The 26552-nt window shown below is 37.0% G+C and overlaps 1 protein-coding gene across 1 annotated transcript in view; it reads left to right on the forward strand.

The window, feature by feature from the left end:
- RP2 (RP2 activator of ARL3 GTPase) overlaps positions 1-26552 on the forward strand; it is a 54471-nt gene that overhangs the window by 23200 nt on the left and 4719 nt on the right. Inside the window, exon 3 of the mRNA XM_035003683.1 lies at positions 2899-3013. Within this exon, the coding sequence (XP_034859574.1) occupies positions 2899-3013 (115 nt within the window). The remainder of the gene's footprint in view (positions 1-2898; positions 3014-26552) is intronic.

A 26552-nucleotide genomic window follows, 5' to 3' on the forward strand; every position in this document is an offset into this window, starting at 1 on the left:
TTTTGGTAAGAACTGAGAAGTGGACATAAAGAATAGATAGCATGTTTAAAGGGAAAAAATCCCATCAAAACAAACAGTCTTTCTTCATGAGTCATCAGATGTTCTTAACCTTTTAATTTTGGGTATCTGATGTGTGAAATGGCAGCGTTGTGTGCACTTGAAAGCAACATGTGACCAGGAAGAATGATGTTCTTTAGATATCCTTCTGGAGTACAAGATATTTTAAAACAAAAATGCAACAACAGCAGTAATAATAGCTAACACTTATATAGTGTTTACTGTATACCAGGCATTGTTATAAGGAATTTAAATGAAGTAACTCACTTAATTTAGAATAACCTATGAAATAGGTGCCATTTAGTCCCCTTTTTACAGATAAGGAAAATGAGCCACAGAGAGAGCAAGTAACTTGCAAAAGGTCACTCAGCTGGTAAACAGCAGAGCCATGATTTAAATCCAGACTTAGAAAGAAATCTACATACAGTTTTCAGACGATGTAATTATTCAGGTTAAACTCCTTTTTTGGTAGGAATTGGCTTTAAAGCACAGTCTGAACCCTTAAGCATGATGCTAATCTGCTGCCCCAGTGGTAAAGGAACGTTGACGAGTGCCTGGTGGAGCAGGAATGTGACTGAAAGTGTGGGGAGTCAAGGCAGATACTACCCTTCAGCCTAGAAGGAAAAACCCTGGGACTTTGTGGTTGGAGTTATCCTACCTAATTCTGAAAGCACAGAATTAAGGAATGACAAAAGAACAAAAAGAAGAAAATGCCAAGTACATGTGAAGAGGGTATCAAAACATGCTAAAAGATTACTGACTTACATATTAAGGGAGAGATTACATATTTTTTCAAAAAAAAAAAAAATGAAGCTCAAGTTCCCAGGAAAATATGTGTAGGAGCTACCTAATTCTGAGATGAAAAACAAAACAAAACAAAAACCCCACAAAACTTGAGTCTTTCTCATATCATAACCTGAATACCTTAAGACAGCTTCGACTGGAACTGTGATTGCTAACTCTGGTTTTGTTAAACCCTAGGAGTATCACAGAATTTTGTTTCACATTGTTTTTATAAATTAAATGTATCATAATAGTTTTTTGAGATAGGAAGTCCAGAAAAGCTGAATAAAGCAGAAAGCACATTCCAAAGGGAATCAAGAGAAGTTACTGGGCCTCAATTTTCTCTCCTAAAAATCAGATTTCTTGCTTCCTCTTAGGTACATCACAGATATGCACAGGATAAATTAGAGTAAAAGTAGTTTGAATTGTTTGGAAGTAATGCATAATTTAAGTTGGGTAGTTACCACTATTTTCAAGTCTTTATAAGTAGAAGAATTTCCATGAAAAAAGAGTCTCCAGATATCTGCAGTGAGATATCAAAATAGATCAAGTTTTGTAATTCATTATTTGTTTTTAGGTAACAGTATTTTGAATTAATCATCTTGTCAGTTTATGTGTCTGACTATAAAATGAGAGATAGTGAGCCGTCTAGAAAATTAGAAACAGATGTAGGATTATTTCTGATATTTTAAGTAACTTTGCAGTCATCACCTGGCAGTGGATGTCCACGCAATTTTCTGCTACTTTTTTATGTATGTTTCTTTTTTCTGAGGCAGCATTGAGGGTTCTGAAAAAGGATTTGAGTTTGAATCCAATTTGATGGAATGGTATGGGATGATGTAGCTGATTGGATGAAATACTATCAGCCATTAAAAGTAATTTTATAGTGGAATAGCTGGGAAATATTCACAGTCAAGTAAGTGAAAATTTGTAGAATATTATATAAGTATCTGAATTTTTTTTAGAGATCTAAGTGTGGAAAGTTATATATACTAAAATGTTAACAGTTGTGGTTATTCTTAGGAATTGGATTAAGATTAGGATTTTCTTTTCTTTTTGTGGTTATATGGATTTTACAATGAACATGTGTCATTTCTGTAATAGGAGAAAAAGAAAACTGGGAGGGTAAAAGGAAGTATACCCAAATGGCAGTGGCACCTTTGAGTGGTGGCACCTTGGTTCATATTTGTTTCTATTTTTTTCATTTTTCAGGTGTTCTGTGTTGAGCATATATGTATGTTACTTTTATACTTAAAAATCCAATAGGCTTTGCTAAAAAAAATTAAAGTGGTTGAATACTTTGCATTTTTAAAAACTACTTTCATCATTATTCTAAAAATTAATGTGTACTTATTGTACAGAATTGTAGAAATAAAGAGTAGAAATGTTTAAAAATCATCCATAACAAAAAAAATCATCCATAACATACTATATCTTGAATAGTCTTTTTAGGAATAATCTTTCATTTATTTCATCTATCATCCGATTAACTAGGTTCGAATCACAGTTCTGTTACTTGATAGTTATGTGACCTTGAGTAAGTTTCTTTACCACTCTGTGCCTTCATTTTCTCACCTGTAAAATGAGGGTAATAATAGTACCTACCTCATGAGAGGGTTAAATGTGCTATACATGTAAAGCGCATAAAACTGCCTGGCACACAGTAGGGCTCCATAAATGTGGTCTATCACCATTGTGCTATACTGTATATATTTGTATCATGCTTTTCAAAATTATTACATAAGCTTTTCCCCATTTTATTATTTGTTATGTTTAATGAACTATGCTATTTCATCATGCGATGAATGTACCCTAGTTTACCTACTTGACCATTCTCTTCTCATTGGACAAACAAATTAGGCACTGCAGACTACCCATCTGGAAAAATCTTGTGTACGTGAAAACTTGTTAGAGCAAACGCCTTGAATTAGAGTGATGATTCAAACAAAAATCAGCATGCTGTGTTGCATTTTGTACAGAAAAATACTAGAATAGAAAAATATTGTTTTAATCTCAGAAGTTCATTTTAAACTCTAAATGAAATTTTATTTTCCACAGATGGTCGGTAAAGGCTTTTTCCTAGTTCAGACAAAGGAAGTGTCAATGAAAGCCGAGGATGCTCAAAGGGTTTTTGGGGAAAAAGCACCTGACTTCCTTCCTCTTCTGAACAAAGGTACGTTCTGGATGATTGGTGTACTTGTGTGCTTATCCACTTGACATGTGATTAGATCTGCTCTTGCCTTTAGCATTTCTCTTACATTGCCTTCTCCTTCTTGTTTGTTTTATCGTTTTTCTGTTACTGTTCAAAAATGTCAAAATTTTACATCATTCAAAAATTCCTATGTAACTAACTAGGCATTAGGTTTTCTTTCCTCTTTTGTCATCTTAGTACTTGAAAGTCATACTCTATTATTATATATTTTGTTATTTTAATTATTATTTTATTGTTGTTATATTATTGTACTACAGTGAGTGACTGTTTCATTCTCCCTGCCCAGAGTTACAAAGCACTTCATAAGGATTCTTTCTGCCTTCAGTGGGCTTTGACCATACTGGAAAGGAAATAAGAAATACAAATAAAATGGTATACTATTTTATGTATTTAATGTGATTGATTAACTTCTCATGCATAACTAGAATTGTTTTCCCCAGTGGGCAAATGCCACCAACAAATTTCAGATACTGGAAATACGTCTGCAAACAGAGAAACTGGAATTCATATGCCCTCCGGAAGGGTTATGTCTGTCTGTATGTATTTGAAGGCATACTGATTCTAGAGGACAGAGTTCTGTTTATCTGTCAGAGCAGGGACATTGTTTGCTCAAGGCTCATCAGGCTTTTCTTTACTGGCCTGAGCAAATATGTATAGTAATATGCAATGCTGATTGAGTATACCCTAAAAAGATGGTACATCTGCATTTACATGCTTTTTATGTGTAAATTATAATAACTGCAAAACCTGTATGAAAATGTTGGAGGAGGGGCGCCTGGGTGGCTCAGGTGGTTAAGTGTCGGACTCTTGATTTTGGCTTAGGTCATGATCTCAGGGTTGTGAGATTGAGCCCTGCGTCTAGCTCCGTGCTCAGCAGGGAGTCTGCTTGAGATTCTCTCCCTCTCCCTCTGCTCCCCCATGCTCTTTCTCTCTAAAATAAATATATAAATCTTAAAAAAAAAAGAAAATGTTGGAGGATTGTTGGGATCATTTTAATAACTAATGCTGGGTATGACTCAGCCATTAATACAGTATTTCATATACCTTTGTGGTTATTGTAGCAGTATGAAGGATTTGTTCTAACCCAGTGTGTGAATCTACTCTAGAATATATATTGGAAATTATGATTGGCTCCTTTTTTTTAATTGAAGTATAATTAACATACAGTGTTATATTAGTTTCAGGTATACAGTATAATGATTCAACAATTCTGTACATTTCTCAGTGCTCATCAAGATAAGTGTACTCTTAGTCTCTTATCTATTTCATCCCCTCTCCCCACCCACCTCCCCTCTGGCAACCACCAGTTTTCTGTATTTAAGAGTCTGGCTTTTTGTCTTTTTTTTCTTTGTTTTGTTTCTTAAATGCCACATATGAGTGAAATCATATGGTAGTTGTCTCTCTCTGGCTGACTTACTTCACTTAATATTATACCCTCTAGTTTCATCCATGTTGCAAATGGTAAGATTTCGTTCTTTTTTATGGCTGAGTCATATTCCATTTTATATATATACCACACCTTCTTTATCCATTCATCTATGGATGGACATGGCTTGCTTCCATAACTTGGCTATTGTAAATAATGTTGCAGTGCACATAGGGTGCATGTATCTTTTCAAATTAGTGATTTCACTATGGTATTTGTCTTTCTCTGACTTATTTCCCTTAGCATTATATTCTTTAACTCCATCCATGTTGTTGTAAATGGCAAGATTTCATTCTTTTCAATGGCTGAATAATATTCCATTTTATACACACACACACATGCACACATGCACACACCACATCTTATTTATTCATCTATTGATGGACACTTGGACTGCTTCTATAAATTGCCTATTGTAAATAATGCTGCTGTAAACATACAAGTGCATGTATCCCTTTGAATTAGTGTTTTGTATTTTTCAGGTAAATATCCAGTACTGCAATTACTGGATTGTAGGGTAGTTGTACTTTTAACATTCTGAGGAACCTCCATACGGTCTTTGACAGTGGCTGCAACAATTTGCTTTCCCATCAACAGTGCATGAGGGTTCCTTTTTCTCCACATCCTAACCAGCACTTTGTTATTTCTTATATTTTCGATGTTAGCCATTCTGACAGGTATAAAATGATATCTCATTATGGTTTTTTAATTTGCATTTCCCTGATGATGAGTGATGTTGAGCATCTTTTCATGTGTCTGTTGGCCATCTGTATGTCTTCTTTGGGAAAATGTTCAGGTCCTCTGCCTATTTTTAATTGGATTATTTGGTTTTTTGCTCTTGAGTTGCATAAGAGCTTTATATATTTTGGATATTAACCCCTTATCAGATATTCATTTGCAGTATCTTCTCCCATTCAGTAGGTTGCCTTTTTCTTTGTTGCTTTTGTTTTTTTCTTGCCTGAGGAAACATGCCTAGAAAAATGTTTCTGTGGCCAATGTCAAAGAAATTATAGCCTGTGTCTTCTACTAGTTTTATGGTTTCAGGTCTCACATTTAGATCTTTCATCCATTTTGAATTTATTTTTGTGTATGGTGTAAGAAAGTGGTCCAGTTTCATTCTTTCTCATATAGCTGACCAGTTTTCCCAACACCAGTTGAAGGGACTGTCTTTTCCCCATTGTATATTCTTGCTTTCTTTGTCATAGATTAGTGGACTATTTAAGTGTGGGTTTATTTCTGGACTGTATTCTGTTTCATTGATCTATGTGTCTCTTTTTGTGCCAGTAACATACTGTTTTGATTAGCTATAGCTTTCAAATCGGAGATTGAGATACCTCCAGCTTTATTCTTTTTCAAGATTGCTTTGTCTACTCAGGATCTTTTGTGGTTTCATACAAATTTTAAGATTATTTGTTCTAGTTCTGTGAAAAATGTTGTTAGTATTTTGATAGGGATTACATTAAATCTGTAGGTTGCTTTGAGTAGTATGGACATTTTAACAATATTGGTTCTTCCAATCCATGAGCATGGACTATCTTTCCATTTGTTTGTTTTGTCTTCAATTTCTTTCATCAGTGTTTTATAGTGGCTCCTTTGATGTAGCTGTTTTGACATGGGAGCATTCTGGTGGAACCTTGAAAACAAGCCTTTAAACTCCCAACAGGTTTCAGAAATTGAGTCAAGTAATAAGTATAATGGACATCCTAATGTGTGAGATTAGGGATGAAGTAAGTATACAAGTAGGTCTAAATTAATGATTTATGTGCTCATGCAGTGTTAGTGGAGTGGTTTCATAGAAATGCTCCAACCCCAAATAGAATATCTGTGTTTAAGTAATACAACATTCCACATGGAGGAAGTAAAAGTAGAACTAAAAAAAAGTAGGGGCGCCTGGGTGGCTCAGTCGGTTAAGCGTCTGCCTTCGGCTCAGGTCATGATCCCAGGGTCCTGCTCAGCGGGGAGCCTGTTTCTCCCTCAGCCTGCCACTCTGCCTACTTGGGCGCGCGCTCTCTCTGTCTCTGTCTCTGTCTCTCTCTCTCTCTCAATCTTTATCAAATAAATAAAATTTAAAAAAAAATTTTAAAAAGTAGAACTAAAACCAATGGGCAGATGTTACAGGAATTTCAGCAAATAAACATCATATAATTAACTTTTTAAAACCAGAGATATCCATAGGAAGTACTCAAAGACTAAGGAGGTCATGCCAAAAGGTCATAAGAGCAGGCTTAAATCCGTTTCTACTGGCCAAATTTGGGATAATTTAGGCATCACAAAGAATAATGAAGGGAATTGATTTAACAATAGAAATCCATGCATCCATAGTGATAATAAAAAGGGGGGGAGGAAGAAATAAAGGAAAGCTCTTTGCTCTTTATAGAATACTGTGAGCTAATAAATGCAGAAGGAATGATAGACTTTGGAAATCACCATCTTCCAATCCCCAGGGTAATAATTAATTCAGATAAAGATTATCAGTGGAGCTAAAACTACTGGGGTAAAAGTTGCTAAGAAGGTTGCTAGGATATTTGTACATTCTCATTCAAAGGGGAAATGTACCTTTACAGCAGAGATTTGGTGATCATTCTCATCAAACTTAGCATCACTGAAGGCAGGGCAGCCTGACATTGTGTTCCTCCTGATGCGACACAGTAAGAAATACACAACATCACCTATGAAGAGTTCTTCCCCAAAATACTTAATTTGAATCTAATCAAGCTAAGACTTCACTTCTAGCTTATCAGAAAGAAAGGAAATTTTAGGGGCATGTTGAATGACACTATGAGGAAATGATGACTCAGATCCAAAAAAGAAGACATTCCACGAGACAGCTGGCTAGGACTCTTCAGACAGTGTCCTGGAAAACAAACATAAATGATGGGGGACTATTGTGGATTAAAAGAAACATAACAACTAAGTACAATGAATGAACCTTCATTGGATTGGGATGCAGTGAACTGTAAAGCTGTAAGATATTTGGGGGGAAAATTTGGGAAGTTTGGAGATGATGTTATGGAATTACTGTTAGTATCCTTAGGTATGATAATGGTATTGTGGTTATGTAGGAAATTCATGCTGAAGTGTCATGATGTCAGCTACTTTCAAATGGCTCAGCAAAACAAAAACAAAAAGCGTATGTAGTGTGGGATAAAGCAAATGGGATCAAATGTTAACATTTGATAGGTGTGGGTGAAGGGCAGATGGATGTTTATGTTAGTCTTTCGACTTTTCTATGTCTGAAATTTTTCTTTTTTTTCAAAATAAAAAATAGGGGAAAATTTTTTAGCTGCTCAATATTGCATTGACTGATATGGAATAGTGAGCAGGCTATCACAGGAAATATTCTAGCAGGACTTGGGTCGGTTGGATCCTTATCTAAAAATGGCCATCAGTCATTTTTTTTTTTTAAGATTTTATTTATTCATTTGAGAGAGAGAGACTGAAAGAGAGAGAGAGAGCACATGAGAGGGGGGAGGGTCAGAGGGAGAAGCAGGCTCCCTGCTGAGCAGGGAGCCCGATACGGGACTCAATCCAGGGACTCCAGGATCATGACCTGAGCTGAAGGCAGTTGCCTAACCAACTGAGCCACCCAGGCGCCCGCCATCAGTCATTCTAAGGAGGGTTTCTCAACCTCAGCACTATTGAGATTTTAGGACAGATAATTGTGGCGGGGTGGGGGGCTGTCCTGTGCATTATAGGATGTTTAGCAGCATCCCTAGCTTTTAGCCCCCAGATGCCAGTAGCAAACACCCCCAGTTGTGGCAACCAAAAATGTTTCTAGATATTACCAAACGCCCCTTGGGGGGCAAAATTGCTCCCAGTTTCAAACCACTGTTCTGAGCCAAGGGTGAACTTTTTCTTTTGAAAATTCACTTTTATTCAAATACTTTGCACCTCAGACTCTCTAAATTTTCCTCTTCGGTTAAAGCAGTCACAGTTATTTACTTTGAATTGATAAAGCTTTTGGTCTGCTTAGTGAGAGAATTCATTGTGTTTTCCATCTTGAGAATCTTCTAAACCTGACTAATCCTCAGAACCATCTAGGGTGCTTTTAAAAATATAAATTTCCACCTCCCACCCCAGAAAGACTGATTAAAAAATTTCTGAGGTATACCCTTGGAATCTGCTTTTTATTTTTTTTATTTTTTAAAAGATTTTATTTATTTATTTATTAGAGAGAGAGAGAGAGAGAGAGAGAGAGAGCGCACAAGCAGAGGGAGCATCAGGCAGAGGGAGAGGGATAAGCAGACTCCCTGCTGAGCAGGGAGCCCGATGTGGGGCTCGATCCCAGGACCCTGGGATCATGACCTGAGCCAAAGGCAGACATTTAACCGACTGAGCCACCCAGGCACCCCCGGAATCTGCTTTTTTTTTTTTTCTGATGTGTTTTTTTTTAATGTTATGTTAATCACCATACATTACATCATTAGTTTTTGATGGAATCTGCTTTTTAAAAAGTTCCACAGATGGTTCTGATGATTAATCAGACTTGGGTTCCTTTGTCTTAGAGGGTCATTCATTCATTCAATAAACATACATAAAGTCTGAGAGATGGCGGAAGAGTCCAATGATAGAGGGCCTTGTAGGCCATTGTAGAGACTTTGGCTTCTAGTCTGAGATGAGAAGCTACTAGATATTTTTTTGAAGTATAGTTCACATATACGTATTAGTTTCAGATGTATAACAATGATTTAGTATTTATGCGTATTGTGAAATTATCAGCACAATAAATCTAGTTAACATCTGTCACCATATGTAGTTACAAAATTCTTTTTCTTATGATAAGGACTTTTACAGTCTACTCTCTTAGCAACTTTCAAATATGTGCTACAGTATTATTAACTATAGTTACCATGCTGTGCATTATATCCCCATGACTTATGTGTTTTATAAGTGGAAGCTTGTACCTTTTGACCCCCTTCACTCATTTTGCCCACCCCTCACCCTACCCTCTCTGGCAACTACCACTCTGTTCTCTATAAGGTACTTAAAAGTTTAGGTTCTCTATAAGTTACCTATAAGTTTCTGTTACCTATAAGTTTAGGGTTTTTTGTTTTTGTTTTTTCAGATTCCACATATAAATGAGATCATATGGAATTTATCTTTCTGTGACTTATTTCACCTAGCATTATGCCTTCAAGGTCCATCCATGTTGTTGCAAATGGAAAAGTTTCCTTTTTATGGTTGAGTAATATTCCATTGTCTGTGTGTGTAAATATGCCACATTTTCATTATCCATTCATGGACATCAATGGTTGTTTCCATATCTTGGCTACTGTAAATAATGCTGCAGTGATCATGAGAGTACATAGATCTTTTCAGGTTAGTGTTTTCATTTTCTTCAGATAGATACCCAGAAGTGGAATTGCTGGATCATACTTTAGTTCTATTTTTAATTTCTTGAGGAACTTCCATACTGTTTTCCATACTGGACGCACCAATTTACATTCCTACCCAGAATGCACAAGGTTTCCCTTTTTTCCACATCCTCGCCAACATTTGTTGTTTCTTATCTTTTTGATGATAGCCATTCTTTTTTTTTTTTTTTTAAAGATTTTATTTATTTATTTGACAGAGAGAGACACAGAGCAGGAACACAAGCAGGGGGAATGGGAGAGGGAGAAGCAGGCTTCCTGCTGAGCAGGGAGCCCGATGTGGGGCTAGATCCCAGGACCCTGGGATCATGACCTGAGCCGAAGGCAGACGCTTAACCGACTGAGCCACCCAGGCGCCCCTGATGATAGCCATTCTAACAGGTGTGAGATGATCAATCTCATCATGGTTTTGATTTTCATTTCCCTGATGATTAGTGATGTTGAGTACCTTTTCATATACCTGTTGTCTATCTGTATGTCTTCTTTGGAAAAATGTCTGTTCATATCTTCTACCCATTTATCTTAAGTGGGCTCCATGGAGCCCAACACGGGGCTCAAACTCACGACCATGAGATCAAGACCTGAGCCAAGATCAAGAGTCAGACACTTAACTGACTGAGCCACCCAGACACCCCCTTTGCCCATTTTTTAATCAGATTGTTTGGTGCTTTTTTTTCCTGTTGAGTTATATGAGTTCTTTATATATTTTGAATATTAACCCCTTACCGGATATAAGATTTACAAATATGTTCTCCCATTCAGTTGTGTTTTTTAAAGATTTATTTATTCATTTTAGAAGAGAGAGTGTGCACATGCCAGTGGGAGGAGGGACAGAGGGAGAAAATCTCAAGCAAACTCCCCGCTGAGTGCAGTGCCCAATGCAGGGTTCCATCTCATGACCCATGAGATCATTACCTGAGCCAAAACCAAGAGTTGGATGCCTAACCGACTGAGCCACCCAGGTGCCCCATGTTTTTTTTAAGCTCTAGGCCCAACATGGGGCTTGAACTCATGACCCCAACATCAAGAGTTACATGCTGTATCGACTGAGCCAGCCAGGTGCCCCTCAGTTGTTTTTTTTAAATAAACGTTTTATATTGGAATAATTTTATATTATTATTGGAATAATTTTAGTTTTAGTTTTACAGAAGAATTGCAAAGGTAGTACAGAGAACCTCCATATACCCTTTATCCAGCATCCCCTAATGTTAGTATATGATACATTTATCAAAACTAAGAAATTTACACTGGTAAAATACTATTAACTTAAACTATAGTCTTTATTCAGATTTTACGTTTTTCCAGTTATGTCCTTTTCCTGTTCCAGAATTCAATTTAAAATCCCACATTGCATTCAGTTGTCATGTCTCTTTAGTCTCCTCTAATCTGTGATACTTTCTTAGTCTTTCCTTGTTTTTCATGACCTTGAAATACTTTCACAGTACTGATAAGTTGTTTTGTAGAATGTACCTCAATTTGGGTTTCTCTGATTAGATTGAGGTTTTGGGGGAAGAGGTGAAATGCCCCCCCTCATCACATCACATCCGGGGGTACAGGATATCAACATGATTTATCACTGGGGCATTGACCTTAGTGGCTTGGTTCAGGTGTTATCTGCCAGGTTTCCCAAACACTATAAAGTTCCTGCTTTTTCCTTCTCATACTTCGTTCTTTGGAAGTTGAGTCACTAAGACCAGCTTACACTCAAGGCAAGGAGAATTAAGCTACACCTCCTGGAGAGGGTAGTATCTGTTCACATTATTTGGAATTCTTCTGTTAAGAAATATTTTGCCCTTCTCCCCTGTTTACTTACTCAATCATTTCTATCAGTAGAGACTCATGAATATGCATTTTATTCTTTGGGTTATAATCCAGTACTATCAAATTGTTCCAGTTTTAGCCATTGAAAATTCTTTTAGGTTGGTTCCTCTGTCATTTTGACATGACTTTTATTTCTTTCTTTCTTTTTTTTTTTTTTTTGGCATTGTTATGCTGGATAGGATTTCCACTATCGTGTTGTAGAGCATAGTGAGGAGAGGACATTATTGCACTGTTACTGATTTCAGAATTCAATCTCACCATAAAGTGTTCAGTCTCACTGTAAAGAATGATGTTGGTTATAGGATTCTCATATATACCTTTTATCAGGCTAAGGAAGTTTCATTCTGTCCCTAGTTGAGTTTTTATTATGCATGGGTGCTGAATTTTGTTGAATGTTTTTTTCTGAATTTATTGAGATAATATGTTTTTTTAATCTGGTGAATGACTTGTTAATTTTGAATGTTGAACCAGCCTTGTATTCCTGAGATGAACCCCTTGATCATAATATATTACCTCTTTAATATGTTGCCAAATTCAATTTGCCAATATTCTATTGAAGATTTTTGCATCTTTGTTCATGAGGGACATTGGTCTATAGTTTTCTCATCATATCTTTGTCTGGCTTTGATATTAGGGTAATGCTGGCCTCATAAAATGAGTTGGGATGTATCCTTTCTCTTCTATGATCTTGAATAAATTTTAGAGAATGGGTATCATTTCTTCTTTAAATGTGTGGTAGAATTCACCAATGAAACCATCTGGGCCTGGAGATTTGGGGAGATTTTTAGCTGTATGTTTAATTTACTTATTAAATTATTTACTTACAGGGCACTTAGGGCTTTCTTTTTGAATGAATTTTGATAGTTTTTTTTTTAAGATTTTATTTATTTATTTGACAGAGAGAGATACAGTAAGAGAGGGAACACAAGCAGGGGGAGTGGGAGAGGGAGAAGCAGGCTTCCCGCTGAGCAGGGAGCCCAACGCGGGGCTCGATCCCAGAACCCTGGGATCATGACCTGAGCCGAAGGCAGACACTTAACGACTGAGCCACCCAGGCGCCCCGAATTTTGATAGTTTTTGTCTTTTAGGAAATGGTTTCATTTCATTTAAGTTACCAAATTTATGGACATAGAGTTGTTTATAGTATTTCTTTATTCCTACTAACATCTGTGGGATCAGTAGTGATGTCCCACTAATATTCCTGCTATTGGTAATTTGAGTCCTCTCCCTCTCCTATCAGCTTGGATAAAGGTTTATTGTTTTATTGATAATTTCAAAGAAGCACCTCTTTGTTTCATTGATTTTCTCTATTGTTTTTCTCTTTTCAATTTTATTATTTTCTGCTGAACTAATTATTATTCCTTCCTTTACTTGTTTTACGTTTGATTTGCTTTTCTTTCTCTAGTTTCTTTAGATTTAAGATTAGGTTACTGATTTTAGGTATTTCTTCTTTTCTAATACAGTTGCTTTTCATCATTTACAGTAGTTATATTCTGTAAAGTCACTGTGAACACTGAATTAATGAGTACTGAGCTCCTGCTCCTAGGAGAAATATGGGGTTAAGTTCCTGCAAGTCTCTGGTCATAACATTTTTGTCAGTCAATCCATACATAATCTTTTGTATGTTTGTTTCTGTTTATTTATTTTCTTTTTTTTTTAAAGATTTTATTTATTTACTTATTTTAGAGAGAGCCCACACGCACGAGCTGCGGGGGTTGGGGGGACGGGAGGAGCAGAGGGGAAGGGAAAGAGAAGGGGAAGGTATCTCAGGTTGACTCCGCACTGAGCACAGAGCCTGATTCGGGTCTATGACCTGAGCCAAAACCAAGAGTCGGATGCTTAACCGACTGAACCACCCAGGCATGCCTGTTTGTTTCTGTTTAAAGACATCTTATTCAGTATATATTATTGATTCATTAACATTGAACTCAGAGCCAACAGCACTATAATTCTTGCCTAAATGAAGCTTATCTAACAGGTATTTTCTCTGAAAGGTATATCACAGCCTTCCTAAACTTAGGAACATTAGACAGCATTTTTGCACTATGTTTGGGGGGCCATTTTAAACAGCAAAACCACTAACAAAACCCACAAAATGTGGAAAATGTGGCACTAAAACTGAAAAGGATGCTTGTTTACAGTATGAGGGCTGAAACAAGAAGGCAGAGGATCACTTTGTTCAACTTCACCTAGGAATGTGTATGTCAGGCAACTCAAATTTTTGCTGTTCTGTGTTTCTCTGTGAATGACCATGAAAAGACCACGTACTCATTTTGGGGTTACAGATAAATTTTACCAAGTTGGCACATTTGCAGATAAGAAATCTGTGAATAATGAGGATCAACTGTATATGTATTCAATGTTAAAAATTTTCCTTTAAGCACTGCTTTAACTGCATCCTACATATTTTGACATGTATTTTTATTTAATTCAGGCTTTGGCAAAATATGGTTCACTGTATGTTTTATAAGTGAAGTTTTATTGGATCTTTTATCTATCATGTTTTGCTGTTTGTACTACAACAGCATAGTTGATTAGTTGTGATAGACACCATATGGCCCACAAAGCCTAAAATATTTCCTATCTGGCCCTTTACAGAAAATGTGTGTTGACCCCTGATGTCGTTCAGAATATTTTTTAGTTTCCCTTGAGATTTTTTACTTGATTCATTGATTTAGATGTATACTGTTTAATTTCCAAACATTTGGACATTGTCCAGATGTATTTCTGTTATTTCTAAATTAAAGCTGTTATGGCCCCAAAACACACATTGTATGATTTCTATTTTCTTTAATTAGATATAGCCCATGTTGGTGAATATTTTATTTGCATGCAAGAAGAATGTATAATCTGTTTTTTTGTTTTTGTTGTTTGGTGGAATATTCTGTAAATGTCCCCTAGGTCAATTTGATTCATAGTGCTAGTCAGTTCACCTATGTCTTTACTGATTTTCTGCCTACTTCTGTGAATTAATGAAAGAAGAGTGTTGAAGTTTCCAACGTTAACTGGATTTGTCTGTTTCTCTTGTCAGATCCTATTAGATTTTGTCTTGTAAACTGTCAAACTCTGTTGTTAGATGCATACACATTTAGGATTGTTACGTCTTCTTAGAGAATCCTTTTTCATTATGTAATGTCCCTCTTGGTCTCTGATAATCTTCCTTGTTCTGAAATCTACTTTGTCTAAAATATAGCTACTCCAGCTTTCATTTGGTTCTTTAGTGTCTCATCATATATCCTTATCCCCGTTCTTTTAATTTATTGATGTCTGTATATCTAAAGTGGTTTTTAGGGGTGCTTGGGTGGCTCAGCCGGTTAAGCCTCTAAGTCTTGATTTCAGCTCAGGTTGTGATCTGAGGGTCATGATATCGATCCCCACGTCAGGCTCCATGCTCGGTGTAGAGCCTGCTTAAGATTCTCTCTGTCTCCCTCTACTCCTACTCCTCCTCCTCTCTCTCTGTCTTGCGCGTACACACACACACACACACACACACACAGTTTTTTTAATTTAAAAAACTCTCCATTAAAAAAAATTTTAATTTTAAAGTGAGTTTTCGTAGATAGCATATACTTGGTTCTTCCTTTTCAATTCAGTCTGACAATCTCTGTCTTTTAACAGTTGTGTTTAGACCATTCACATTAAAAGAGATGGATATACTTGGACCAACATCTGCCATCTTTTTTTAATTTAAATTTTAGTTAACATACAGTGCAATATTGGTTTCTGGGGTAGAAATCAATGATTCATCACTTATATGCAATACCCAGTGCTCATCACAACAAGTGCCCTCTTTAATACCCCATCACCCATCTAGCTCATCCCCCACCCACCTCTCTCCGTCAGCCCTCAGTTTTTCTCTATTGTTAAGAGTCTTTTATGGTTTGTTTCCCTCTCTCCTTTTTCCCCCCTTCCTGTATGTTCATCTGTTTTCTTTTTTTTTTTTTAAGATTTTATTTATTTGACAGAAAGGGACACAGCGAGAGAGGTAACACAAGCAGGGGGAGTGGGAGAGGGAGAAGCAGGCTTCCTGCTGAGCAGGGCGCCTGATGTGGGGCTCAATCCCAGGACCCTGGGATCATGACCTGAGCCGAAGGCAGACGCTTAACGAATGAGCCACCCAGGCACCCCTATTCATCTGTTTTCTTTCTTAAACTCCACATGAGTGAGATCATATGGTATTTGTCTTTCTCTGACTGACTTACTTCACTTAGCAAAATACACTCTAGCTCCGTCCACATCATTGCACATGGCAAGATTTCATTTTTGATGGCTGAGTAATATTCCATTGTATACATATACCACATCTTCTTTATCCATTCATCAGTCGTTGGACATTTGGGCTCTCTCCATAGTTTGGCTATTATTGATAATGCTACTATAAACATCAGAGTGTATGTATCCCTTCAAATCTGTATTTTTGTATCCTTTGGGTAAATACCTAGTAGTGCAAATGCTGGATCATAGGGTAATTCTATTCTTAACATTTTAAGGAACCTCCATACTGTTTTCCAGAGTGGCTGCACCAGTTTGCATTCCCAGCAGTGCCAGAGGGTTCCCCTTTCTCTGCATCCCCACTAGTACCTGTTGTTTCTCGTGTGAGGTGGTATCTCATCATGGTTTTCATTTGTATTTCCCTGATGATTAGTGATGTTGAGCTTCTTTTCATGTGTCTATTAGCCATCTGGATGTCTTCTTTGGAGAAGTGTCTATTCATGTCTTCTGCCCATTTCTTAACTGGACTATTTGGTTTTTGGGTGTTGAGTTTGAGAAGTTCTTTATAGATTTTGGTTACCAACCCTTTATCAGATATGTTGTTTGCAGATATCTTCTCCCATTCCACAGGCTGCCATTTAGTTTGTTGATTGTTTCCTTCACTGTGCAGAAGCTTTTTATCTTGAAGTCCCAATAGTTCATTTTTGCTTTTGTTTCCCGTGCCTCTGGTAACATGTCTAGTAAGAAGTTGCTATGGCCAAGGTCAAAGAGGTTTCTACCTGTGTTTTCCTCTAGGATTTTGATGGTTTCCTGTCTTACATTTAGGTCTTTCATCTGTTTTGAATTTATTTTTGTGTATGGTGTAAGAAAGTGGTCCAGTTTCATTCTTTTGCATGTTGCTGTCCAGTTTTCCCAGCACCATTTGTTGAACAGACTGTCTTTTTTCCATTGGATGTTCTTTCCTACTTTGTCAAAGATTAGTTGACCGTATAGTTATGGGCCCATTTCTGGGTTCTCTGTTCTGCTCCATTGATTCATGTGTCTGTTTTTGTGCCAGTGTCTTACTGTCGTGATGACTACAGCTTTGTGATATAGCTTGAAATCCGGAATTGTGATGCCTCCAGTTTTGTTTTTCTTTTTCAGAATCGCTTTGGCTATTTGGGGCTTTTGTGGTTCTATACAAATTTTAGGAATGTTTGTTCTAGCTCTGTGAAAAATGCTGGTGGGATTTTGATAGGGAATGCATTAAATGTGTAGATTGCTTTGGGTAGTACAGACATTTTAACAATGTTTGTTCTTCTAGTCCATGAGCATGGAACGCTTTTCCATTTCTTTATATCTTCTTCAGTTTCCTTCGTAAGTGTTTATAGTTTTCAGAGTACAGATCTTTTGCTTTTAGTCAGGTCTATTCCCAGGTATCTTAATTGTTTTTGATGCAATAGCAAATGGGATCAATTCCTTGATTTCTTTTTCTGCTGCTTCATTATTGGTGTATAGAAATGCAACAGATTTCTTTTTTTTAACAGAATATTGCCAAATATTTTAATATATAAAAATAATTCTACACCATGAACAGGTGGGAGTTGGTCCAGGCATGCAAGCCTGGTTCCCAGCATAGTAAAAACAATCTTGAAAGACAAAATTGGGGGACTTATACCTTCCAATTTTAAAATGTACTATAAAGCTACAGTAATTAAGAGAGTGTGGTATTGACATAAGGATAGACATATTGATCAATGGAACAGAATTGAGTGTTCAGAAATCTTTTTATTTATGGTAAATTGATTTTTTACAAGGCTGTTAAGGCAATTCAGTGAGGGAAGGATTGTCTTTTCTACAAATGGTACTAGGTCATTTGGATAGCCAAATGTAAAAAGGTGGATTTAGACCCTTCATACATACACAAATAATTAATTCAAAATGGATAATAGGTCTAACTGTAAGAGTTAAAATTGACCTCTACCTCTGAAACCAAATACATTCTATGTTAATTGAATTTAAATAAACATATAAATAAATAAAAAAGAAATGCAACAGATTTTTGCACACTGATTTTTCTATCCTTCAGCTTTTCTAAATTCATGTATTAGTTCTAGCAATTTCCTGGTGGAATCTTTTGGGTTTTTTATAGAGTATCATGTCATCTGCAAATAGTCAAAGTTTGACTTCTTCCTTGCCGATTTGGATGCCTCTCATTTCTTTTTGTTGTCTGATTGCTGAGGCTAAGACTTCCAGTACTATGTTAAATAGTAATGGTAGAGTGAACATCCTTGTCTTGTTCCTGATGCAGGGGAGACTCTTAGTTTTTCCCTATTGAGGATGATGTTAGCTGTGGGTCTTTCGTATATGACCTTTATGATTTTGAGGTATGTTCCATCTATCCCTACTTTGTTGAGGGACTTTATCAAGAAAGGATGGTGTATTTTGTCAAATGCTTTTTCTGCATCTACTGACAGGATCATACGGTTCTTATCCTTTCTTTTATTAATTTTGTGTATCATGTTGATTGATTTGTGAATGTTGAACCACCCTGCAGACCTGGAATAAATCCCACTTGATCATGGTGAATGATTCTTTTAATGTACTAGCAAATCTAGTATTTTATTGAAAATTCTCACATCCATGTTCATCAGGGATATTGGCCTGTAATTCTCGTTTTTAATGGGGTCTTTGGTTTTGGAATCAAGGTAATCTGGCTTCATAGAGTAAGTTTGGAAGTTTTCCTTCCATTTCTATTTTTTGGAACAGTTTGAGAAGAATAGGTATTAGCTCTTCTTTAAATATCTGGCAGAATTCTCCTGGGACGCCATCTGGCCCAGGACTCTTGTTTGTTGGGAGATTTTTGATTACTGCTTCAATTTCTTTGCTGATTTTGGTCTGTCCAAATTTTCTATGTTTTCCTGTTTCAGTTTTGGTAGTTTGTAAATTTCTAGGAATTTGTCCATTTCTTCCAGGTTGCCCAGTTTATTGGCACATAATCTTTCATAGTATTCTCTTATAATTGTTTGTATTTCTGTGGTGTTGCTTGTGATCTCTCCTCTTTCATTCATGATTTTATCTATTTGGGTCCTTTCTGTTTTCTTTTTAATAAGTTTAGCTAGGGGTTTATCAATTTTATTAATTCTTTTTTTTTTTTAAGATTTTATTTATTTATTTGACAGAGAAAGACACAGCGAGAGAGGGAACACAAACGGGGAGTGGGAGAGGGAGAAGCAGACTCCCTGCCAAGCAGGGAGCCTGATGCGGGACTCGATCCCGGGACTCCAGGATCATGACCTGAGCCGAAGGCAGTCGCTTAACCAACTGAGCCACCCAGGCGCCCAATTTTATTAATTCTTTCAAATAACCAGCTCTTGGTTTCATTAATCCACTCTACTGATTTTTTTGTTACTATATCATTTATTTCTGCTCTAATCTTTATTATTTCCCTTCTAATGCTGGCTTTAGGCTTTATTTGCTATTCCTTTTCTAGCTCCTTTAGGTTTAAGGTTAGGTTGTGCATTTGAGACTTTTCTTGTTTCTTGAGGTAGGCATGTATTACAATATATTTCCCTCTTAGGACTGCCTTGCTGCATCCCAAGGGTTTTGGTCTATTGTGTTTTCATTTTCATTTGCTTCCATGTATTTTTTTAATTTCTTCTTTAATTTTCTGGTTAACCCATTCATTCTTTAGTAGGATATTCTTTAACTTCCATGTATTTGAGGTTTTTCCAAATTTTTTTTGTGATTGACTTCAAGTTTCATAGCATTGTGGTCTTAAAATATGCATGGTATGATCTCGATCTTCTTGTACTTTTTTTTTTTGAGAGAGAGAGAGCGCGCGCGCTCGCATGAGCAGGGGAGGGGACAGAGGGAGAGAGAGAATCTTAAGCAGGCTCCATGCTCATTGTGGAGCCTGATGCGGGGCTCGATCTCATGACTCTGAGATCATGACCTGAGCTGAAATCAAGAGTCAGATGTTTAACCGACTGGTGCCCCTTTTTGTACTTGTTGAGGGCTGATTTGTGACCCAGTAGGTGATCTATTCAGGAGAATGTTCCATGTGCACTCGAAAATAATGTTTATTCTGCTGCTTTAGGATGAAATGTTCTGAATGTGTCTGTTAAGTCCGGGTCCAGTGTGTCATTCAAAGCCATTGTTTCCTTGTTGATTTCCTGCTTAGATGATCTGTCCGTTGCTGTACGTAGGCTATTAAAGTCCCCTACTATTATTGTATTATTATCAAGGAGTTTATGTTTATTATTAATTGATTTATATATTTGGGTGCCCTCAAGTTGGGGGTATAAATATTTACAATTGTTAGATCTTCTTGATTAGACCCCTTAATTATGGTATAATGCCTTTCTTCATATCTTGTTACTATCTTTGTTTTAAAATCTAGTTTGATATAAGTATGGCTACTCCAGCTTTCTTTTGACGTCCATTAGCATGATAGATGGTTCTCCATCTCCTCACTTTCCATCTGCAGGTGTCTTTGGGTCTAAAGTGAGTCTCTTGTAGGCAGCATATAGATGGATCTTGTTTTTCTATCTATTCTGATGCCCTGTGTCTTTTGATTGGACCATTTAGTCCATTTGCATTCAGAGTGATTATGGAAAGATATGAATTTAGTGTCATTGTGTTACCTGTAGAGTTGATGTTTCTGGTGTTGTTCTCTGGTCCTAGTCTTTGTTGCTTTGGGGTTTTTTCCCTCCACTCAAAGAGTCCCCCTATAAAATCTATCACAGGGTTGGTTTGGTGGTCATGAACTCCTTTAGTTTTTGTTTGGGAAGCTTTATCTCTCCTATTCTGAATGACAGCCTTGCTGGATAAAGAATTCTTGGCTGCATATTTTTTTTTTACCATTCAGCATGTTGAATATTTCCTGCTACTCTCTTCTGGCCTGCTAAGTTTCTATAGACAGGTCTGCTGTGAACCTGATCTGTCTTCCCTTGTAGGTTAAGGGGTTTTTTCCCTTGCTTGCTATTTTCAGGATTCTTTCTTTGTGTATTTTGTGAATTTGATTATGATATGCCTTGACAAACATCTACCATCTTGCTAGCTGCTTTTTAGTCCATTTGTTCTTTGTTTCTTGTTACCTCTTCTTCTGTTTAATTGGGCATTTTCTATGATTCCATTTAATCTCCTCTATTATTATTTATACTACTTTTTCTAAAACTTATTTAACGGTCACCTTAGGTTTTACAGTATGTATGTTTAAATAATTCAAATACATCTTCTAAGAATAACACTTTACCTGTTGTATATAAGGACTTAATAACATTATATTCTCAAGTCTTCCCTCCCATTCCTGTATCGTTGTTATATATTTTACTATTATATATGCTATAAACACCTAAATACCTTGTTAACTTGTATAGCTTTGTTAATGCTTTAAACTATCTGTTATTTTGGGGGCACCTGGGTGGCTCAGTCAGTTGAGCGTCCAACTCTTGATTTCATTCAGCTCAGGTCATGGTCTAAGGGTTGTGAGATCGAGCCCTGCGTCAGGCTCCATGCTTAGCAGGGAGTCTGCTTGAGATGCTCTCCCTCTCCCTCTGTCCCTCCCCCTACTCCTGCACTCGCTCGCTCTCTCTCTCTCAAAAAAAAAAAAAAATCTTTAAAAAAAATAAAATAAATTGTCTGTTATTTTTAAGGGGATAAAGAGGTACAAACTTCCCGTTATAAAATAATTAAGTCACAGGGATGAAAAGCAGTACAGCATAGGGACTATAGTCAATAATATTGTAATAACTTCATAAGGTGATAGATGGTAACTACACTTATTATGGTGAGCATTTTATAATGTATATAATTGTTGAATCACTATTTTGTATACCTGAAACTAATAAAATACTGTATGTCAACTATACTTCAATGAAAATAAAAATCTGAAAAACTCAGTTATTTTTAGAATAATTAAAAATAAAAATATAGGTCATATTTTACTGGAGGTTTTAGAGCAGAAGAATGTCATGGTCCCTTTAAAATGTAAGTCTTACTAAGGGGGAAGCAGAGAGACCACCTGGGAGGCTGTTGCTATAATCTAATTAAGACATAATAGGGGTGCCTGGGTGGCTCAGTCATTAAGCGTCTGCCTTTGGCTCAGGTCATGATCCTAGGGTCCTGGGATCCAGCCCCGCATCAGGCTCCCTGCTCAGTGGGGAATCTGCTTCTCCCTCTCCCACTCCCCCTGCCTGTGTTCCCTCTCTAGCTGTGTCTTTCTCTGTCAAATAAATAAATAAAATCTTTAAAAAAAAAAAAGACATGCTAGGGACTTATTCTAAGGTCACATTTAACAACATAGAAGGAGGGTATTAGGACTTCCAGGAATCTTTTTTGTTTGCTTCAAAATCTCAGTTTTTCATGACAGCTCAAATATTTAGATTTTTTTTAATTTAGTTAACATATAGTGTATTAGTTTAGTTAACATATAGTGTATTAGTTTAAGGAGTAGAATTTAGTGATTCATGGGTTGCATGTAATACCCAGTGCTCATTCCATCAAGTGCCCTCCTTAATGCCCATCACCCAGTTACTCCATCCCCCCACCCACCGCCCCTCCAGCAACCCTGTTTGTTCCCTATAGTTAAGAGTCGTTTGGGGCGCCTGGGTGGCTCAGTTGGTTAAGCAACTGCCTTCGGCTCAGGTCATGATCCTGGAGTCCCTGGATCGAGTCCCGCATCGGGCTCCCTGCTCAGCGGGGAGTCTGCTTCTCCCTCTGACCCTCCCCACTCTCATGCTCTCTCTCTCTCAAATAAATAAATAAAATCTTTAAAAAAAAAAAAAAGTCATTTATGGTTTGCCTCCCCTCTGTTTTTATCTTATTTTATTTTTCCTTCCCTTCCTCTATGTTCATCTGTTTTGTTTCTTAAATTCCACATATGAGTGAAATCATATGGTGTTTGTCTTTCTCTGACTTATTTCACTTAGCATAGTACCCTCTAGTTACAACCACATCGTAGGAAATGGCAGGATTTCATTCGTTTTGATGGCTGAGTAATATTCCATACCACATCTTACTTATCCATTCATCTCTTGATGGACATCTGGGTTCTTTCTGTATTTTGGCTATTGTGAACATTGATGCTATAAACATTGGGGTGCAGGTGCCCCAAAGCTACTGCAAACTATTTGATAAGATGTTCACACTAAAATACTTTTTAAAAAGTTAACCAGTGATCTTTATTGACCTCATAGTTAAGCTTGAAATAATCACAGTAATTGTAGTCAGCATCATTATACAAGTAGGACTGCTTAAAAAGTGCATTGTCAGCATTGTAGGGTTTGTTTTTTTTTTAATTTAGAATTATCCACAACATGTTAACCAAAACTGATGTACCAGTCTACCTTTTTTGTTGGCGTTTCTTTGTTGGAAGATTATTAGGTCACTTCCTGGAAGTTCATCATATTCTATTTAAAGAATATCAACCAAGTTGGGGCACCTGGCTGGCTCAGTTGGTAGAACATGCAACTCTTGATCTCGGGGTCCTGAGTTTAAGCCCCACATGGAGCATAGAGCTTACTTAAACAAACAAACAAAAAAGACGACTGTCAACCAAGTTACATGCATGGGTAATTCCACCAAAATTGTGTTCCTGAATTCTAGCTTATGTTCTCTTTATAGAATACAGGAACTTTCAGTAATAAATGTTTGACTTTAAACAATGTATCTATTGTATTTCCTTGTAGTGATCCTGAATAAAAGCATGCTCTATTTTACCTTAATTTAAACTTTCCACTCGTAAAAACTGGAAACCCTACTTTTATTATCAACTTTCTCTCTTTTTTTTTAATTCCAGTCTTAGTCTTCTGTCCCTTGTGTATTTTTTTATTTTTTTTAATTTTATTTTTTTATTTGACAGAGAGAGAAAGAGAGCATAAACAGGGAAGTGGGGGAGGGAGAAGCAGGCTCCCTGCCAAGCAGAGAGCCTGACGTGGGGCTCGATCCTAGGACCCTAGGATCTTGACCTGAGCCGAAGGCAGATGTTTAACTGAGCCACCCAGGCACCCCTCAACTTTTTCTTTTTAATTCAGTATTTATTTGGTTTAATATGCCTTTTAAAACTCTTTTTTGCAAATTTCCAAATGTACTATCACTACTCAAAAGTAGAAAGCACAATGACCTCATGTGTACCTCTCCCCCAGTTTTATCAACTTCCTGCCATACTTCAAAAAGTAATCTATAATCTCCTTTTTGCTGAAATATTTTAATCAAATTTTGATATGTGCTGTTATTCATTCCTAAGTATTTGTGTGTATCTTAAAACCAAATTAAAGACGGATGTTTTCTTAAGTAACCACAATATAATATCACATCTATCATGATTAACAACAATTCCTTAATATCATCTAATACCCAGTCCATATTCACATTTTCCTCAAATCTGAAAACATTCTTTCTGTATTTTCAGTTAATTTGATCCAGATCGAAAATTGGCCCACTCACTGTGTGTAGTTTTGTTACCTTATATCGCTCTTAACCAGAAACAGGTGGTCTGTCATCCCCCGCCCTTTTTGTTACATGCCTTTCTCTTGTAAAAAAACAAAAACAAAAACAAAACACAAAAAACCTGGTCAGTTGTCCTGTAGTATGCATGGGTTTGTTTCATTTGTTCCTCTAGAGTTATTGTAGACCAGAAGTTAGAGCAAAGCCTTCTTAAACTCAGGTTTAGTTACTTTTTTGGTGTTACTATTTCCTATAGTATTAAATGAGAAGGCTTATAATGTTTGTTGAACCTTTAGTTGATTGATCAATAGGTTTAGGTGATCTCGGTCTTAGCTTTTCATCATAGGGTTTCCTGTCAGTCTTCTCTGTGGGATGCTAAAACCATTGATGATTATTGCCTGGATCCAATTATTTTTTTAAAGATTTTATTTATTAAAGAGAGAGAGAGCACACGAGCGGGGGTGGGGGAGAGGCAGAGGGAGAGGGAGAAGCAGGCTCTTCACTGAACAGGGAGCCTGATGCGGGGCTCAATCCTAGGGTCCCAGGATCATGACCTGAGCCGAAGGCAGATGCTTTCCCAGCTGAGCCACCCAGGCGCCCCAGGATCCAATTATTTTATTAGGAGTTGCAAAGTGATCATTTGCTAACCATGTCACTACCTCTGCATATGTTAATGGATGTTAACAGAACTCCTCTTGTATACCAGAGCCGTTTGGTTAACTTGAAATATGCTTCATAACAGAAAAGCAGAATAAATAAAGGGAAAATAATTATCAGTTTTCACAGTAATGAATTGATGCATTAGCAACCTACATTGGCGTCCAGTGAATTTTGTTTCTCTCTTCTAAATATCATTTTGAGCTCATGACTTTTTATATATTCAGTAGGTTTTAATAAATCGCAGTCATTATTCCTTCTGATGTCAGTGTCTCATCTTTGGCCACTGGGAGCCCCTTCAAGCTGGCTCCTGTGTCCTTTTGGTACAACTGTATTGGCCTTTGATAGCCTCCTTGCTTTTTGGCTCAACAAGATATTCCAGGTTAATCTTACCCATTTCTTGCCCCAGACAGAGAATCATGCATTTTTCTGAGAAAATGTTCCGTGGTTATCTTCTTTATATAGCGCCTATCTTGCTCTGTACACTGTGATCCTGAAAAACTCATACTTTGTTCTCTGTATCTCATTGTACAGTTTACTGTTATGTATCATGCCTTTTCTGTATTTGTTGTTTATATTAAATCACAGGCCCTCAGGTCTTTTGGTGCCTAGTGTAGCGTGGTCTTCTCCCTTGTTCTTGTGTCTCGTCATATGGCACATGCCTACATTCACCTTAGTACTTCATTGCTTAGTACTTCTTTTTTTTTTTTTTTAAAGATTTTATTTATTTATTTGAGACAGAGAGAATGAGAGAGACAGAGAGCACATGAGAGGGGGGAGGGTCAGAGGGAGAAGCAGACTCCCCGCTGAGCAGGGAGCCCGATGCGGGACTCGATCCCGGGACTCCAGGATCATGACCTGAGCCGAAGGCAGTCGCTTAACCAACTGAGCCACCCAGGCGCCCTGCTTAGTACTTCTTAGTCCCTGTTGCTCCATGTTTGTGTAATGGGTTTATGTCTTTTTTCAAGAAATTTATAATTTTCTACAGGTTAGGACATATCCACTACTTTATAAGTTAAAAAGAAAATCTGTTAAGGAATATAGTGATAACTGAATAAGTAGTAATTGAAGTGAAGGACATATTTTGCTGGGCTAACTTATGGCCACGTTTGCCAACAGTTTGACACCAGCAGTGCCAATGCGGTATTTAAATCCAAGCCAAACTTAATCATAAACCTTTACACTTGAATTTCAAGTACAGGGGCTTTAGAAGTATTCAAATTAATGTATGGGAAAGGAGGCACAAATATTCTATTCAGAGAATAAAAACTTGGTCTTTGGTTCTAGAATGTAGTTTTAAGGCACACTCAAGAAAACTACTTTCAGATGGTCATTACTTCTGGTGCCTGGCTTCAATTCCTGCTTGGCTTAGCTTCATTATTGGTGGCCCAGAACTTGGCTGATAAGTAGGAGAATTGGAAGCAAGACTGGCTGCCTGGCAAAACCTACTTGGGGTGACTTGAATTGCTTTTGATCTTATTTGTCATCTTATCAACTGTTTTTTTGTACTGCTCAATGAGTCGACTTTTTATGGTTTTTAACGAATGAAATCCAGAAAAGTCAGACTATTTACAACACTTAAGAA

The sequence above is a fragment of the Mirounga leonina genome, unplaced genomic scaffold (assembly GCF_011800145.1).
Source record: "Mirounga leonina isolate KUSES-001 unplaced genomic scaffold, KU_Mleo_1.0 Mir_101609, whole genome shotgun sequence".
Classification (NCBI taxonomy): domain Eukaryota; kingdom Metazoa; phylum Chordata; class Mammalia; order Carnivora; family Phocidae; genus Mirounga; species Mirounga leonina.